The sequence below is a fragment of the Pinus tabuliformis genome, chromosome 9 (genome assembly GCF_031772625.1).
Source record: "Pinus tabuliformis cultivar Carrire ecotype Pingquan chromosome 9, CPIR1, whole genome shotgun sequence".
In the NCBI taxonomy this organism is placed as follows: Eukaryota; Viridiplantae; Streptophyta; class Pinopsida; order Pinales; family Pinaceae; genus Pinus; species Pinus tabuliformis.
In genome coordinates, this window is record NC_142307.1 from 964,556,579 (window position 1) to 964,576,517 (window position 19,939).

Sequence of the window (19,939 nt, forward strand, 5' to 3'; positions counted from 1 at the left end):
AAAGGGAGAAGGGGTTGGCTTACAGTCTTCCATGTGAAAATGGCATAGAATATCACAGGCATACATGGACTGGGAAAGGGAAATACCTTCCTTGGATTGCAAGACTTGAAGACCAAGAAAATAATGTAAGTGTCCTAAGTCTGTCATTTCAAACTTCCTTTTAAGGCTATTCTTCACATGGTTTATAAGGTTGGGATCACTACCAGTCACGATAAGATCATCAACATAAAGAACAAGAATGATAAGAGACTTGCCCACTTTCTTGGTGTAGACAGTATTGTCAGAATGACACCTAGAAAAGCAATTTTCTAAAAGAAAGTTATCCATTTTGGCATACCAAGCTCGAGGAGCTTGCTTGAGACCATAAAGGGATTTCTTAAGTCGACATAAAAGGCTGGAGTCTATTTGTATAAAGCCAGTAGTTTGTTCCATATAGATTTCTTCATGCAAGTCCCCATGCAAGAAGGCAGATTTAACATCCATCTGATGGACTTCCCATTTGAAAGAGGCAGCAAGGGAAAGAACAAGGTGGATAGAGTTCATTTTGGCAACAGGGGAGAAGGTTTCAGTGTAGTCAATGCCTTCAACTTGTGAAAAACCCTTAGCAACAAGACGAGCTTTATGTTTATCAACTTTCCCATCTGGTCCATACTTGGTTCTGTAAACCCATTTGCATCTAACAAGTTTTCGTCCCTTTGGTAGAGGAACAAGATCCCATGTATCATTTGCTAATAATGAATGATATTCTTCATTCATAGATGCTTCCCAATCTAGATGGCCTGAAGCTTCTGCAAAGGTGTCAAGATCATAATTCAATGAAGCTTGAGCCAGTAAAGAAGAGGCTCTATCAAACTGAGAACGTGTACGTCGTTGATCTGTAGGATCACTGGCAAGATCACCTGCTGCATCCCGAGTAGCACGAACCCATTTTGGAAGCTGAGGAGCTGAAGGAGGATCCTGAGAAGGTGGGGAAGGATTGTCATCCTCTCTTTCATCATCTGAAGAAGAAATATTTTCAAAAGTAGAAGAGATAGGAAGAGGTGGCACATCCGCCGAACTAGGCTCGTAGGCCGATATATTTTCAGCAAACTTTACATCTCTTCTAATGATAACATTCTTGGACTTAAGTGGAATAAGTCTATATCCTTTGACATCTTCAGAATATCCAACAAAAATACATTTTTCACTCTTAGGTTCTAAAGCTTTATGTTTCTCATCTAGAATATGGGCCCATGCTTCACTTCCAAAAACACGAAAGTGACTTACATCTAGTTTGATTGAGCTCCGTGCTTCTTCTCGAGTGATATTCTTTAAAACCTTAGTAGGAGTGCGATTTATTATGTAATTTGCACAGTTAATTGCTTCTGCCCAATAATTAAGACTAAGTCCTTTAGATTGAAGCATACAATTAGCCATTTCCTTTAAGATGTGATTCTTCCTTTCAGCTACACCATTTTGTTGTGGAGTATATGGAACAGTATGTTGCATTTGAATTCCATTCTCAATGCAAAAGTTGATGAATTTTTTGTTAACATATTCTCCGCCATTATCAGATCTTAGCTTAAGAATTTGATGTCCAGATTGTTTTTCAACGAAGGCCTTAAAGGCCAAGAACATGTTAAATACTTCACTCTTGAGTTTTAAGAAGTATACCCAAGTGCGTCAGGAGAAATCATCAATGAAAGTTAAGAAATACTTGCAGCCAGAGAATGAAATAATTGGAAGTGGACCACATAAATCACTATGCACAAGCTGTAAAGGGGTTGAGGCGTGCCAAGAGGCACGCTTTTCAAAACTGTCCCAATGATGTTTTCCAAGTACACATCCGGAACAAACACCATCTCTGCAAGATACCATTGGAAGACCTGTCACTATATTTTCTTTACATAGATTCTGAAGAGAGCGATAGTTTAAGTGACCAAATCGCTCATGCCAAAGTTTGCTCACTTCATCATTATGAGCAACAAATACCGAGGGAAGATTTGATGACCCAAAGTTTTGAAACTTATACAACCTTGTAGAATCATCAGCAATGCCAGTAGCTAAAATCTGTCTAGGATCTCTTAGGTCCTTAATTACAACACCGTGAGGTGAAAATTCAACGATTTTACCTTCACCTGAATGAGTTATCTGATATACAGATAGAAGGTTGCAGGATAAGGTTGGAACACATAATACATCATTAAACTGACCATTGTCTAGATGAACAGTTCCAGTCCCTACAACACTAAGAGATCTATCATCACCAACATATATATTTTTGGTGTTACAATCATTTAAAGAAGAAAACATGGCTTTGTTTTTTGCCATGTGATAAGAAGCTCCAGAATCAATGAGCCACTCATGAGAATGAGAAGAAGAAGATACAATTAGTGCATAGCCAAACCGAGATGCTTGACAACCACATGCAGAAAGTGCCATTCCTGAAGATGAAGTTGAGGTTGAAGAGTGCTCCAAATGGATGTTATGCTTCTTCATTTCTGCTTCCAAGGCTTCCATCTTCTTAAAGCATTTGGATTCTAAGTGGCCATCTCAATTACAAAAGTTGCAATGTCTATCAGTTTTCTTCCCTTTGTTTTTATTTGTCTTATCATTTTGTTGAAATGATTTTTCATTTTGAGGCTGAAATTGCTTAGGACCCTTGTTTGGTTTAGAACCATTCTTTTTAGGATACAACTTCTTAGGATTCTTTGGATTTGGTTGCTGCTGGGTGGCTAACACTTTCTTAGAAGAGTTTCCAAGATTAAAAAGACCAAGGTGTAAGAGTTTTTCTTGTTCTCTTATTAAAGAATCACAAAAAGAATCAAAGGAAGGGGACTTGTAGTCTTGTCCTTAAGAAATGAAGGCTTCTCTTGTAGAATGGAAGGTGGAAACAAACACAGAGTAGGTTGGTCCCAACTTAGTAAGAATGGAATATATAAGGTTATTATCTTCTTTCTTAACCTTAACACCTTCCAAGAGAAGTCTAAGGGTCTTGAACTTGGACAAAAAATCTTCAATGCAAGAAAAATTATTGGGGTCCAATGTAAGCAACTCATTTTCAAGTTGATGGGCTCTAAGTTCATTTTTAATTCCAAAAACTTTAGTAATCTATTTCAATGCTTCATCAGGAGTATCAAGTTCTGCAATATGGAATCTAAGATCTGGAGAAATAGACATCCCTATCAACACATGTGCTTGATCTTGCCTATTTTCCCAAATAGCTGCCTTATCTTCATCTTTCGGTTTAGTTTCTTGGCCTGTGGCTATTCTGTAGAGACCTTTACTTCTAAGTAAATCCACAATGTAGGACCACCATTGGAAGTAGTTAGTGCTATCAAGAGTAACTTGGCATGGACTTTCCATTTTAACAGAAACTGAAGCTATAGATGCTGAAACTAAGTGTTCCAATAGAAATATCTCGAAAAATTAGGCTGTTTAAAAAAAAACGGTTCTGAAAACGGCTTCCGGATGAAGAAGTTATGGCTTTTTGAAGAAAATTTGATGAAGATGCCGACGAAGTGCGGGAATGTGCGGAAATGAAAAATCCGCCCCCACAAAAAGGAGACTTATACTCAAGACCTCTACTCTCATAAATTAGCTTTGGACCAAGTGAGCTATACAAAAAGTTTGAGAGAAAGAGAGAGAGGGGGGAGTTGAAGCTTTGGGTTGCGTGCTTGCTTTGAGAAAGTTCTTTTCCCTACAAAACAAAAAACACAAAACCCAACACGAACATACAAAAAAAAACGAACCTTGTGGCTCGAAGTTAGCTTTAGCCGAAAACTAAATATTTTCAAAAACGAAACTTGCGGCTCAAAGTTAGCTTTAGCCGGAAACTAAATATTTTCCTCAATGTTTCTGATTTTCCGAGATCACACTAAGGCGCAGCGGAAAAGAGCATACGCATGAGAAAAATCCTTCCTTTCTGTTTCTGATTTGCCCAGATCGCACAGAGTCGCAGGGCAAAGAGAATATGCAGAAATGAAATGTATAGATCCAGTAAAAAAAAAGGCTAAATAAACTGGAACCGAAATAAACAGAGAGAAAATAACTTTAAACTACAAATAAACGTTGTATACCTCCAGATCTTAAAAATGACGCAGCTAGGGGTACCGGAAACCTTTTTGCGTGAAACGAAAGGGGTTCCTCACTGGAACAGATGCTCCCAACACAACAGAGCAGTCCTCTCGGCCCGAGCAGTCCTCTCGGCCCGAAAGCAGTCAGCAACAAAAGATCTAGGAAACGGTAGTCGAATGCAGTTCTACCGGCTTCAGATTTGGATCACCAACGGACGCGGCCCTCAAATAGCTCCAATACCATGTAGGAATTTACAGGGTAAGTTCCTCAGACAGAACACCAAAGGACACCGCTCACAAACAGATCACAGATCAATACACCAGTACTTTTGACGTGGTTAAAACCCTCAAAGAGGGAAACAGTCCACGGCCTGAGCCAATGCGGCCACTTCAGCAATTTATTAATAAAAGAATGAAAATTTACATAAGCTTCTCTCATGGACGGTTAACCTACAAATGACCCTCCATGCTCTTTAAATAGAGATCATGGACCAATCGGGTGTTAAGCCACGGATCAAGTGTCGGTAATACCAAGGAGAGAATGAACCGTCGGATCACTACATATCGTGACCGTTGGATTGTAAGTTACAAAATGTACATAGTAAAGAAACACACTTTACCTAACTTTATACTAGACCAAGTTATACTTAACTATTTCCTATGTGTCGGAATATCCTAACAGAAACAACAAGTCAATCATAGATATTTATACATAGTTTTTAATCATAATCAATATGAATTAATAATTGGCTTAAAAAAATAATACTCCATAGTCATCTTTAATTTGTATACTTGCCTAAAAGCCGGTGTATGGTCCAAAAAGCGTTGATCTCTCACATTTTTGAAACAACTTATAAATTTTATTAAATTTTTTGAAAATTATAATACTAAATAGAATATTTTGAAAACTTAAAAATCAAGTTTTAATTTTTAATGTTTAAAATTTCTTTTTTAAATTGATTGGTGTATAAGAAATGATAAGACTTTTGATAAGACCTTTTTGCACTGATTTTGGTATGATGTAGTGTTGATCCCCTCTGGGATATCCTATGGCTGCAAGATTTTGATTTATATGCTTGCAAGGTGTTCTGATCCTTGTCATATCTTATGTACTCTTTATATTGCCTCAATATAATTCTATGAAGATTTTTCTCTCTGAAAAAAAAAGAAAAAATAATAATAATAATAATAATAATAATAATAATAATTATGAGAAATTGAAATTTGATTATATAGCTCCCGATTATGGGTTTCTTTCAGCTCCAGAGCCAGAAGACGAGTGTATGCATTCAAAATCACTTTGGATAGAGAATATGTTGGAACCCTAACCGGCCACACGCTGTCCCTGAGGGAATGAGAATTGCAGGTGGAAATCTTCTGAGCCTGCTATTGGATCATGAGATGGAAGTCAATTGAAAATTTCAGTGTGTATTGGTTTGATAGAGAATTTGTGGTTTTCTTGTTTCGTTGCTGAATTTTAATTGTTCAGAAGGTATCTAATTCGGGCACACGCTGTCCCTGAGGGAATGAGAATTGCAGATGGAAATCTTCTAAGCCTGCTATTGGATCATGAGATGGAAGTCAATTGAAAATTTCAGTGTGTATTTTTTGATAGAGAAATTGTGGTTTTCTTGTTTCGTTGCTGAATTTTAATTGTTCAGAAGGTACCTAATTCAGGGTTCTCTTGTACACCGATTTGACCAAATCATACCCGACTGAGAGTTTTCATTTTCTTTGTGGACATTTTGAAAAACTTATCGGCTATGTGGATGTTTCCCACTACATCTCAGATTTGGAGCGGGGTCCTAGTTTCAAAAACTGGAAACAAGCCATTCATAGAAATTGAACAATGTTGTGCCTTAACCAAGCTGGGATCGTTGAGGAGCGAGCGTTAAGAAGGATGGATGTCGAGCTCTGGGCCGCCCTGTTGGCTGTTGTTTTTATCTTTGAAGTTTTATGTTGACGAGCAACGAGCAACATGGACAACAGTGTGAACAACGTGGTCAACAGTGAGAGCAGTGAGCAGTGAACAGTGAGCAATGTGAGAGCAGGGAGCTTTTATGCAGCAGAAGTATCGAACAACGAGCAAGGAGCAATGATAAACTGAACAACGGGGAGCAGTGCGAAGTAATCCTCGCATTTTATAGACCTACATATTTCTCGAAACAGGTTAGACGACAAATGCATTCAAACATGACAATGGGACAAGAAATTTCAGAACATGTGGAGACAAATGATTTAGGACAAGTGAAAATTGCCTCATCTGCCAAAGCTAGGAAGTGGGTTTGGGTCAATGCAAAACAATATCAGGGCATTTTAAAATGAAGACTAGCCCATCTAAAATGGGAGTAGACAAGGAAAAAACGGTCTAAAAAGGAAAGTACTCGAGTCCTATGTAAGAAGCACTCAAACAAGTCCCCTCTACAAGCATGTGGCAACAAAATGCCAGAGGAAAAGTCATTGATGATTCTGCCTTATATAGTCCCACATCCACACCTCTCACCTGGTCATCTAATCTTTATGTGAAAGAATTGTTAAATGCAAAACAAAAGTTGGAGGTTTTAGAAGCTAAATAGTAGGAAAAAGATCATATAATTCATATAATAACATATGAGAACAAGGCTTTAGCAGAAAGCAATATAGTTTTGAAAGAACAAATGACATTGCTATAGGAATCTCTCCTGATAGGGAAGACAAAATGGCAACACATGAAAGTGGATGTGAAAAACATAAAGAAATCTGTAGTGGAAAGTACAGATATGGTGAACACAAAATCATCCCAGGATAGAGGGAAAATGATTGCCTAAATAGACAACCATGAAGATAAAGCAAGAGAAGAAAGGAAAGGAGATTCCACCAAAGTTTCCAAAACTTGGGCTCAAATTATTAGCAATTCTGCTAATAAGGAAGGAGAAACAAACATTCAAGTTGACAACATGCAAGATAGAGAAGGCAAGGAAAGACAAAATAGGGAAACAAACATAATTATTAAAGGGGTGAAAGAATATGGGAAAAATGAATGTACTCTTAACCTTGCAAGACACTTCTTGAAAGACAAGTTTCTATGGCAAGGACAAATATGTCAAGCATGGAGGGTGGGTAAGTTTAACGGTGAGAGAGCCAAGCCCATAAATGTCATCATGCCTAGCTTGCATGTAAAAATATCATTCTAAGCAAGAGATGAAGGTAAGAGAGCATGGATTTATAAAGGCAAAGTTGTGATAACGCAATTTGGACCTCCTTTCAAAACAAAGCAACAAGATGGTAATAGAGAAGAGGCAACAAACTCTTCAACGAGAAATCATGAAGCGAGGTTAGTATGGGAAAGCAAGGACAAAGACTCAAATGTGAGTCTTGCATGTCAAAATAAATAGCAATCAATTCATACCCAGGTTCCCTTAAGATTAGTTTGTTGGAACTGCAAAGGTTACCCATGGAGATGAGGACCTGGTTTAGGGCCTATTGCGATAGATAGAGATATAATTTGCCTCATAGAAACACATCAACATGAAGGGTGCAAGACACCTATGTTTGAAGGATACTGGAAGATGGTAGTGTGGAACAAGGAAGCAAGGCATGGCAAAGGGAACAGGGGTATCAAGGTTTTAGTAAGGGAGAAATAAGTTCATCTCATTCAGTTAGAAAAAGAAGGCTCAAATAAACAATTCATTTGGTTTAAAATATTAGAAAATGGAAACCACATCAGAATTGCAACATGTTATTTTGTGCCGCGAGTTTCAAAAATCTACAAAGGTTGAGGGATTGACCACAAAGATCCATTTGCAGCCTTAAAAGCGGATATTACAACATATTCATAGCTAGGTGAAGTCCTTATAGTGGGTGATTTCAATGCTAGGACTGCAAGTGAGCAAGCTAGCATTATTTTTTGCAAAGATTATTGCAACTCTATTTGGCTTACAAAAGAGAGTCATTATCAGTGGGAAAGAATTTCAGAGGACAAGGGTTGAAATATCTTTGGTGAACAATTGCTTACTCTATGTGGGGCCTTTGATTTAGTTATTGTAATGGCTTGACTAGATGGGCAAAGTCTGGTAATTTCACTTGCAATACTTACCATGGAGCAAGTGTAGTAGATTATGTAATTTGCTCGCATGGTTTGTGTGAGAAAATGGAGGAAGTTTTGATTGGAGTTCAGCTGTGGGACTTAAAATCAGATCACAAGCCAATTTATTTATGTTTCTCTTGGATTGGAAAGAAAAAATTAGAGTCAAAAATTCAGCATGTCCAACAAAATGTCCCATAGGGTATGATTCTTTTGACTCCAAAAAATTGTAATACCTTCAAAATGATGCTAAAGAGGCTCTTCAAGAAGGAGAAAATCATAATTCACAACCTTCATAGTCATGAATTAACACATATAATTTAAGCGCACTTGCAAAGTGCAAAAGAGAAAAAATTAAGAAGTCTGAAACAAATCTCTTTTTGGTTAATGCTTGGTGTGACAAGGAATGCAAAAAGGCAAGGAGAATGTGGAAAGAGTCAAACAAGGATAAGATAAAGCGCAAAGCTTACAAGCAGTTATTAAATAAGAAAAAGGTCGATTTCATGGTTTCAAGGAGGGAAGAACTAATCTTCCTTCGGAAAAGTAATCCCAAATTATTTTCGAAGGAGCTCCAATCGAAAAAGATACAAACTGGAAATAGTATTACAATGTCTAAATGGTTTGACTATGCAAGACAACTCTATGAGCAGGATCCCAAGGTTGACCCTCCCCCTGGTCAACACTGATACTGAACTCTTCACGGTGCAAGAGGTAGAGATGGGTATCAAGAAGTTGGGTGTTGGAAAAGAAAAAGACGTAGACAAACTCCAAGCAGAATATCTAAAGTGGGGCTCAAAGATACTTGCACCTCAAATTACAAAAATTTTCAACATCACACAACAGGGGCTCTCCATAGATTGGAAAACTAGTCTGGCAATACCTCTTTTCAAGAGCGGTGACGTCAATAATCCCTCCAATTATAGGACCATTATGATAAACCCTTTGTTTGCAAAGCTATTTGGAAGCATGCTCGGAAATAAAATTAGCAAGTGGGCAGAAGAAAAAGATGAGCATGCTAAAGGGAAAGCAGGTTTTAGACCTAAACATTCCACATCTGATCATTGTATAACTTTAAGGCACATCATTGAAAAAGTTTAGGAGAAATAGGAAGAAGTCTTTTGTTGCTTTGTTGATTTCAAAAAAGCATTTGACTCAGTTCCTAGGGATAAGCTTTGGCACATAATGGAGGAACTTGGGGTTCCTAAACATTTGAGAGCAGTTGTGCATAGGATGTATGAAGAGGTGAAAGTCAAAATTAGAACTTCAGCAGCCATTTCTGAAAGTTTTAGAAGCGATATCAGGGTCAAGCAAGGTTTCCCACTGTCTCCTACCCTTTTTGGTTTATATATTGACAAGCTTGAGGAGTGGTTAAATTCACAAGGGGGTGATGGTATCTATTTGGGCAAGTTTGTTATAAGGCTTATTTTGTATGCAGATGACCTTATCTTGATTGTTAAATCGACTCTTGGTTTGCAAGAGCACTTACTATCCCTTGAGCATTTTTGTAGAAGTGTGGGGATGCAAGTCAATATTAGCGAAATGAAAGTAGTGGTTTTCTCTAAGAAAAGAAAACATAACTAGCATAAGTTCTACTTTGAAGGCAACATTCTGGAAGAAGTTGCGGATTATAAATACTTGAGAATTGACTTCAACAAAAATCTAAGCTTGGAAGGTTATAGAAAGAAAAGAACTTTTGGGGGGCGGAAAGCATTTTATGCTTTTCAAAATAGGTGTAGAGAGGCAGAGTTATGAGACTGGAAAACCAATCAAACTCTTTTTGGGCTTCTAGTGATTCCGGTGATTCTCTATGGTTGTGAACTATGGGCCAGCAACACATCCGACATGCAATGGAGACAAATTGAGAAAATTCAAAAGCGTTTGATTACAAACAAATTCAAGATTAAAAATACAGTTCTTATGCTATCCTGTTAAGTGAAACAGATGTTGCTCCTATTGAAGCTATTGCTATGGTGCGAGTCATAAGGTATTTAAAAAAAATTGAGCAAATGGAAAATGGTAGATGGCCTAAGGTTGCCTTTAATGACAGATTGTACAACCAAAAAAAAAAAAAAAACTTGGATGCAACAAAATAGCAAATGGTTTAGTAAATGGGGCATTTGCTTGAATGTATCTCCCATAAACAACAAAGAGATAAAAGCTTTTGTTATGGAAAAGTTCCACAAGTGTACTTGGGATAAGGAGCTAGGAAGAAAGAAAAAATATTATATTGAAGTGTTTAACCCCACTCATAGTCATAAAAAAAGCATACATAGAGACCAATATCTCTTGGAGAGCCAAAATTCTTATTGCTCACTTAAGGACTAATTCTCATCAACTTTGTTGTGAAACAGGGCACTGGAAAAAGGCCAAAAGAAGTGTGGGAGGAAAGAGTATGCAATTTTTGTTCTTCCGGAAAAGTGGAAATAGAAAAACATTTCATTTTAGAATGTGAGGTCTTCAAAGACAACATGGAAAATTATGCAAATATGTTGGCAGCTAGCTCTTGGGATAATCTGTTTAGCGAGGGGTTTGTCGAGAAGCTCAGAGCATTTATTGTGAAGCTTCACAGAAAAAAGACCGAATATATCAAGTAAATGAAGAAACAATCTCTCCCATAAACTATCTTTAACCTCATAAACGTTAAAATAACTTCTTTCTTTTTAATATGATTATTAACACACAACCAAAAAAATATATATATATATATATATAATATTACCAAATACATTTCACAATTAATTAAAACTTACATCATTAATCAATGAGTCTCCATCAAATCAATTCATTTTGTTAATAAATTTAATAGAAAATTTAACTTAGAAAATTATTTATTTATCTATTAATTCTTTTACCACAAGTCACCGGAAACAATTTATTCATTTTCATTGTGAATATAATTGTTAAAAGTATGCATCTCCAAATAAATCTCTGAAACATCAACTTTATAGCGTGGTTCCCATCTGTCTTCTGAACCTGGCTCCCGAGCCTAATCACAAACCTGCCACCTCAGCAACTAAAAGCATTGAGCCATAAAGGGCCACAATGTGGAATTGTCTCCACCTATGAGGCTTGGAATTTGGCAATACTAGATATATTTTATGACAAATGTTTTGTTGGGCCGAAGTCCAACAATTTTATTATGGATTTTAATTTTATTTTATTCGTATATTTTATTATTTTACGGTAAGTTAATAATATGCGATTTGTAATAAAATATTAATGTTTTATTTTATGAATTACAAGTTTATTTAATTTAAATTTAAATTATATATTAAAATCGAATTTATGTTAAAATTATAAACATTTAAATTTATTTATCAAATTATATTAAAATTGAATTTATGTTAAAATTATAAACATTTAAATTTATTTATCAAATTAATTTTACTTTATCTGTATATTTTATTATTGTATCGCAAGTTAATAATATGCTATTTGTAAAAAAAATATTAATTTTTTATTTCATGAATCACAAGTTTATTTAATTAAATTTAAATTAAATTATGATTAGACATGATTATATTTTTATATATTAAAATTAAATTTATGTTAAAATTATAAACATTTAAATTTATTTATCAAATTAATTTTATTTTATTGGTACATTTTATTATTTTATGGCAAGTTAATAATATGCCATTGGTAAATAAACATTAATTTTTTATTTCATGAATCACAAGTTTATTTAATTTAAATTTAAACTAAATTATGATTAGACATAATTATATTTTTAATATATTAAAATTGAATTTATGTTAAAATTATAAACATTTAAATTTATTTATCAAATTAATTTTATTTTATTTGTATATTTTATTATTTTATGGCAAGTTAATAATATGCCATTTGTAAACACCTAGATGCACGTGACCACCGAGGCCATTAATGTGGAATCGACTGTTAGGCGGCGTTCGGACGAGCCAGATGGTGGCCAGCGCACCATCCTATGCCCATCTGAGACGAATTCAGGCTCGCCTACAAGTAGCATTTAATGGCCGCATAGGCCAAGACCTAGACATATTTGGCCTTGAAATGGAGCCTCCCAACCACTCAGTTTTCCCTCCCTCCCTCAGTATCTGCCCGCCCCAAGCTGGAAATCCCTGTAGTCGAACTGTTACCGGGAGCCACTGCTGGCTACTGTGTTGTGTCGACCTTGGAAATGGGCATCACTACTCCCATTCCAAGCTTTGCCCTCTGAATCTAGCCCAAATGCCCTCTGTTCATCCTTTGCTTACTTTCCCGACCTTCCCTCCCACTGAATTCTCTTCCCACCATATTGACATGGTCTGCCATCGCATGAGGAGTCATAGAGGTGGCACTTGCGGCGGTTGCGCTCGCCCACAGGCAGTGCAGAGCCCCGAACCTACCTCACCTTCTCTTCCCCATGGAAATCCTCCCCCTCATAGCTCGACTCACAAGCATAATCCTCACACTCGCAGTGGACGGGGCCATGTGCAAGCTTCAATTGCTGAACACAGAGATTTCAGGCTTCATACTGCTACATTTCCTTTGCCCCCCATTCCGGCCCCTCACTCGACTCAGTTCAGGTTTCGAAGCAACCTAAACAGACCTATCATCACTGCCAACATAACCATTGTCTTCTCTAAAGAAAGTGAGCAGCAAGGTGCTCCCTTGAGATGCTCTTAAGCGCAGCATCAGGAGAAGTGCAGTCATGGAATTAGCCGAGACTCAGGGATGCTCCCGGAGGAAGAGGGCAAAGGAATGCGGAGTGGCGGTCTGCATGCAGAAGGTGGACATACTGAAGACATTCGCCACCAGGTGGCAGCTCAGTTGGAGCATCTAGTTCGATGGCTATGGCTGGCACTCTTCTTGCATGGGGGCCACAAGGTGGCGTGGCGGAAGAGGACGAAGATTGGTATCGGTATGCATGTCGCATAGTTGAGGAGACTCCAGCCCCGGATGAGCCCAAATAAAGCCACGTGGCATCTGCTGCCACCCACGCGCGAGCTAAGGTCTCAGCTGCTGACTGGTTTGGTCAAGTCACTTGTTGTGTTAGTTTTTGGTCTGAACAAAAGGTTGTTCTGTCAAAACTTCATCTATGTTATTCTGTGTTGTGTCAAAACCTCTTTTGTGTTCTTCTGTGTTGTGTCAAGGTCTCATGTATGGTTCTTTTGTTATGGCAAACTGGTTTCCCCAAATATGGGGCAGTTTAGATACTCCTGATGAACAATGCTCATAACGGCTGAGGCTGGGGCCTCATTGTAATTTTATTTTTGTATCTTTTAATAGAATTAGTCTTACTTAGAAAAAAATATGCCATTTGTAAAAAAACATTAATTTTTTTTTTCATGAATCACAACTTTATTTAATTTAAATTTAAATTAAATCATGATTAGACGTAATTATATTTTTAATATATTAAAATTGAATTTATGTTAAAATTATAAACATTTAAATTTATTTATCAAATTACTTTTGTGTATATATATCATATTATCGTTATTATTATTATTATTTAATTTTAAGGTCCATGATATTATATTGGTGTATAATATTTTTTTGTGTGTGGGACAGGAGTACCTATCTCAGCTCATTGATCTCACTGCTAAGTCTATGAAGACATACATACTCTACTCCCTCTGGTGGCTTAATTGACTGCTAGGTCTACAAAGGCATACATACTCTGCTAAGTCTACAAAGGCATACATACTCTACTCCCTCTGGTGGCTTCGCTCAGTGATTTGACTGCTAATTAACTGCTAAGTCTACAAAGGCATACATACTCTACTCCCTCTGGTGATTTGAGTGCTAATTGACTGCTAAGTCTACGAAGGCATACATACTCTACTCCCTCTGGTTTTGAACCTGTGACCTTTTAGGAGGAAACACATGCTCTTAACCATTAGGCCCACTCAAACTATATAATCTTAAATATAAAGTATAGAAAGTATCGAAAATTAAATGAATAATCTTAAATATAAATTTATTTATTTTTAAAATTTTAAACATAAATTTAAATTTCTAAAAAGGTTTTAATAAGGTATTTTCTTTAATTTTTATATTTCTTTGTAATTTAAATTAAAAAAAAATGGTTAAAAAAAAACTAACTTTATATTGAATTTAAAAAAGAATTTAACTTTATAATTTAAATTTATGAATTTGTTCATTTAATGCAATTATAGTGAGGCTAATGAATAATCTCATAAGGTAAAGATGGAATAAAATGTACACAAGCATATTTCAATAAACTTTCAAGGAACTATGATGTTGGGGCTAATATTTAATCCAAAATTATCTATGCACCTATCTCTATTTTGCTACAAAGTTATCTCTAATTCTTTTGACTCCAGAAAATTGTAATACCTTCAAAATGATGATAGAGAGGCTCTTCGAGAAGGAGAAAATAACAATTCACAACCTTCATAGTCATGAATTAACACATTTAATTCAAGCGCACTTGCAAAGTGCAAAAGAGCAAAAATTAAGAAGTCTGAAACAAATTGCTTTTTGGTTAATTCTTGGTTCGACGAGGAATGCAAAAAGCTAAGGAGAATGTGGAAAGAGTCAAACAAGGATAACATAAAGCTCAAAGCTTACAAGCAGTTATTAAGCAAGAAAAAGTCTGATTTCATGGTTTCGAGGAGGGAAGAACTAATCTTCTTTGGGAAAAATAATCCCAAATTATTTTGGAAGGAGCTCTAATTGAAAAAGATACAAACTAGAAATAGTATTACAACGTCTAAATGCTTTGACTATGCAAGACAACTCTATGAGCAGGATCCCAAGGTTGACCCTCCCCCCTTGGTCAACACTGATGATGAACTCTTTAGAGTGCAAGAGGTAGAGATGGGTATTAAGAAGTTGGGCGTTGGAAAAGCAAAAGACTTAGCTGAACTCCAAGCAAAATATCTAAAGTGGGGCTCAAAGATCCTTGCACCTCAAATTACAAAAATTTTCAACAACATCATACAACAGGGGCTCCCCACAAATTGGACAACTAGTTTGGCAATACCTCTTTTCAAGAGGGGTGACGTCAATAATCCCTTCAATTATAGCACCATCATGATAAACTCTTTGTTTGCAAAGTTATTTGGAAGCATGCTCGAAAATAAAATTAGCAAGTGGGCAGAAGAAAGATATAAGCATGCTAAAGGGCAAGCAGGTTTTAGACCTAAACATTCCACAGTTGATTATTGTATAACTTTAAGGCACATCATTGAAAAAGTTTAGGAGAAAAAGGAAGAAGTCTTTTGTTGCTTTGTTGATTTCAGAAAAGCAATTGACTCGATTCCTAGGGATAAGCTTTGGCACAGTACAGAGAAACTTGGGGTTCCTAAACATTTGAGAGTAGTTGTGCATAGGTTGTATGAAGAGGTGAAAGTCAAAATTAGAACTTCAGCAGGCATTTTTGAAAGTTTTAGAAGTGATATCGGGGTCAAGCAAGGTTGCCCACTGTCTCCTACCCCTTTTGGTTTATATATCGACAAGCTTGAGGAGTGGTTAAATTCACAAGGGGGTGATGGTATCTATTTGGGTAAGTTTGTTATAATGCTTATTTTGTATGCATATGATCTTATCTTGATTGCTAAATCGACTCTTGGTTCGCAAGAGCACTTACGATCCCTTGAACATTTTTGTAGAAGTGTGGGGATGCAAGTTAATAGAAGCAAAACGAAAGTAGTGGTTTTCTCTAAGAAAAGAAAACATAACCAGCATAAGTTATACTTTGAAGGCAACATTCTGGAAGAAGTTGCGGATTACAAATACTTGAGAATTGACTTCAAGAAGAATCTAAGTTGGGAAGGTTGTAGAAAGAAAAGAACTTTGGGGGGTTGGAAAGCATTTTATGCTTTTCAAAATAGGTGTAGAGAGGCAGAGTTATGGGACTAGAAAACCACTCAAACTCTTTTTGTTCTTCTAGCAATTCCAATGATTCTCTATTGTTGTGAACTATGGGCCAACAACACATCCGACATGCAATGGAGACAAATTGAGAAAATTCAAAAGTGTTTGATTACATACAAATTCAAGATTAAAAATGCAATTCCTTATGCTAGCTTGTTAAGTGAAATAGACGTTACTCCTCTTGAAGTTATTGCTATGGTGCAAGTCATAAGGTATTTAAAAAAAAATGAGAAAATGGAAGAGGGTAGATAGCCTAAGGTTGTCTTTAATGACAGATTGTGCAACCGAAAAAAAACTTGGATGCAACAAAATAACAAATGGTTTAGTAAATGGGGTATTTGCTTGAATGTGTGTCCCATAAACAGCAAAGAGATAAAAGCTTTTGTTATGGAAAAGTTCCACAAGTGTACTTGGGATAAGGAGCTAGGAAGAAAGAAAGTATTATATTGAAGTGTTTAATCCCACTCATAGTCATAAAACAAAAGCATACATAGAGACCAATATCTCTTGGAGAGCCAAAATTCTTATTGCTTAGTTAAGGGCTAATTCTCATCAACTTCGTTGTGAAACAGAGCACTGGAAAACGCCAAAAGAAGTGTGGGAGGAAAGAGCATGCATTTTTTTTTTTTCGGAAAAGTGGAAACAGAAAAACATTTCATTTTAGAATGTGAGGTCTTCAAAAACAACAAGGAAAGTTATGGAGATATTCTGGCAGCTAGCTCTTGGGATAATCTATTTAGTGAGGGGTTTGTTGAAAAGCTGGGAGCATTTATGATGAAGCTTCACAGAAAAAAAGTCAAATACATCACGCAGATAAAGAAGCAATTTGTCTCATATACTATCTTTAACCTCATAAACGTTAAAATAATTTATTTTTTTTAATATAATGGTTAATGAAAAAAATATTTATAAAAATTAAAAATATATATATAATATTACCAAATATATTTGACAATTACTTAAAAAAAAATATTTATAAAAAATAAAAATTAAAAAAATATATATAATATTACCGAGTGTATTTGAAAATTAATTAAAACTGACTCATTAACCAATGAGTCTCCATCAAATACATTATTTTGTTAATAAAATTAATAAAAAAAATTACTTGAAACATTAATTATTTATTTATTAATTCATTTTATCGCAAGTCACCAAGACCAATTTATTCATTTTCGTTAAAGGTTATACCATTGATAGAAGTAATGTGGTCACACTTTTCATTTATCGTGAATATAATTAATTGTTAGAAGTATGCATCTCCAAATAAATCTCTGATACATCAACTTTATAGCGTAGTTCCCAATTGTCTTCTGAACCTGGCTCCCGAGCCTAATCACAAACCTGCCAACTCAGCAACTAAAAGCATGGAATTGACTCCTGGAATTAGGCCTGGAATTTTGCAATACTAGATACATTTTATGACAGATGTTTTGTTGGGCCGAAGTCCAATTTTATTATGGGTTTTAATTTAATTTAATTTGTATATTTTATTATTTTATGATAAGTTAATAATATGCGATTTGTAATAAAACATTTATTTCATGAATCACAAGTTTATTTAATTTAAATTTAAAGTAAATTATGATTAGATATAAGGTTAGGTGACATAAGGTTATCAACCCCACATTAGGTGGAGAACGTCCTAAAATTTCATCACAAAAGTCAGAGGTGTAGGTTTTAGGTTTTAGTGTAACCCACACGTTATGCAAGTACTGTCCAGATCTTCAACAACTCGAGTGGGCAAACACTAAACACCCAAAAATTCCACCAGTTTCACGCTTTATAATTGATATCTCAATCCATTTATTCGCACGGTCCTATAGCAACCGCCCATGGAACCGGGTGGGTGAATATTCATTTCCGATTGCGTAACCCAAAAGAAAGTAATGCTGACCCTAATGCTTAAGCAACAGTAAGCCCTCTACAGATGTGGCAAGGGGTTTCTTGAAATGTAACAGATTTATTTAAGATATTGGAACCAGGTACAGAATTTGATGGGCAAATTTAGAAGTAATTTACTCATTAAATATAATTAAGAAACTTTTTCATCTGCGGTAAAAATAAATTTTGTTAAAATGGTTAGAAATGGATTTTAAAATTGCTGATATCATAAAAGTTTGATAGGTGTTTCAGTTTTGAATTTCCTGTCATGATTGGAAATTTGACAGAGTGCTTGAGCTTTGGAATTGGTATACTGATTAGAATGGTGGGTGTTTTTTTTTTTTTTTAGCAGTTTTGGGAATTGTTTACCAAACTACAATTTTAGGGTAAAAATTTTCAAGAAATTTTACTGTGGAAATGTTTTAATTTTTTTTTGTTGTTTGTTTGTTTTAGTACTAAGATTTCTGAAGTAATCAAAATTCTGAAGCTTCACAGTTGTAACTGGAAATTTCAAAATATTCTGCTGGTTTTCTAAAAATTATGTCAGAATTTTTATTATTTTCCAAGTGAAATTATGATCTGTTTAGACTAAGCCATTATTTGTAAAAAAGAAATTGAGATTTAAACCGGTGACATTTTATTTTTGGATTTGAAGAGATTTGAACTAATGACATTTTATTTTCGGATTTGAATTGATACCTTCTTTTTTCAAAGAATTACACTTATTCCTTTTTACAAGAGTTCTTTAACAATGCATCCATTTACACTGAATTCAAAACCTTAACAATACACCCATTCACCATAAATTCAAACCCCAAATTCAAAACACTTAAATTAAAATTTTGAACAAAATTCTATAACGTTTCTCAATGGATACCCTCACCTAAAAAGGTAAAATTTAAATGTTCTTCCAACAATATCAAGATAGTGAAATTGATGCTTCCTTCCTCGAAATATAATAATACTATTGCTACATTCTCACAGGTACAAGAGGTTGTGACAGAGTACATACCGTAAATGTAACCAGCGAGGTCTCGGTATCGAATATGACGCAGTCCGTCAATTTGGTGAAGGCGCGCAAGAAGGTAATTTGCATAGAAAGAAATGAAGGCTGCTGCTATAAATCCCAGGATTCCTGCTACCCATCCCAAAGGAACCATGAAAATTCCAGAATATCCTAATACATACGCACTGTTCATTGATGTTATCAGGATGAAGGCTACTTGGTACCATGGATCTGCACAATTTCAACATTAATTCTTCATTTACAGTGTCTATCAGTGTTTTCTTTTTTTTTCAATTAAAGGAATTGTAGAGGTGAACATCAAATTTCTTCATTTAACCATTGGACAATAGTATTTACCAGTTATATAATCAATTTCTAACAAACTAATTGTTTTCAACTTCAACTTACCCTGACTTATGCGGTGAGCTGTGTTCATGGAGTCATCTGTGTTCTCCTCCTCTATATATTCTGTGAAATCCTCTTGCAGTAGTAGTGGCTCAGTAGCTAGATTTTCCATGGCTGAAACCAAAAACCAGCAATTTGTAAACCCAGGATAAAGATAATTGTTTAATAGTATTAATAATGGATGAAATATTCACTCGAAAACTTTAGATATTTCAAATTACTACACCCAATTCATTCCAACCAAAAAACCTCAAAACAATAAACCAACCACCTCAGTATTTCTCCTCCTCCAGTGTCTGCTCTTACCATCAAGGAAATGCAAATTCCTTTTCTAGTGTCTGCTCTTACAATCAAGGAAATGCAAATGGAAGCTTGTACCACAGCGGTGCTTCTATCATTACCTCAATTATGTACCTACCTTGAATTAACTTTTCGAAAAATGGTGACACGCAACGTACCAAACATAAAAACTAATCGTGGAAGATTGCGCTACGCACTTTTTATTACATGATTTTGAGTGCCAACGCACTGAAACAAATCAATCATCCACTCAAAGGTACGGTTTTAATATATAAGTCTTCATTCAAAGGTACGGTTCTACCTTCTCTTTTGTTTTTTCCTAGAAAAAAAGCTTCTTTCTATTATGGAAAAAAAAAAGTA

The 19,939-nt window shown here is 35.5% G+C and overlaps 1 protein-coding gene across 6 annotated transcripts in view; it reads right to left on the reverse strand.

The window, feature by feature from the left end:
• The window catches only part of LOC149151937 (putative proline transporter 2), a 45,891-nt gene extending 26,206 nt beyond the window's left edge, over window positions 1-19,685 (reverse strand). For 3 of the 6 annotated variants that reach the window (XM_089439184.1, XM_089439181.1, XM_089439186.1), the window contains exons 1-3: window positions 19,551-19,685; window positions 19,283-19,393; window positions 18,881-19,105 (exon numbers count right to left, since the gene is read on the reverse strand). In XM_089439184.1, coding sequence (XP_089295310.1) covers window positions 18,881-19,105; window positions 19,283-19,391 — 334 coding nt within the window. In that variant the 5' untranslated portion in view covers window positions 19,392-19,393; window positions 19,551-19,685. Of the gene's footprint in view, window positions 1-18,880; window positions 19,106-19,282; window positions 19,394-19,547 lie in introns of those variants that run through there. The other 3 variants (XM_089439183.1, XM_089439182.1, XM_089439185.1) reach the window with 3 other exon arrangements.
• Window positions 19,686-19,939: the final 254 nt, after the last annotated feature.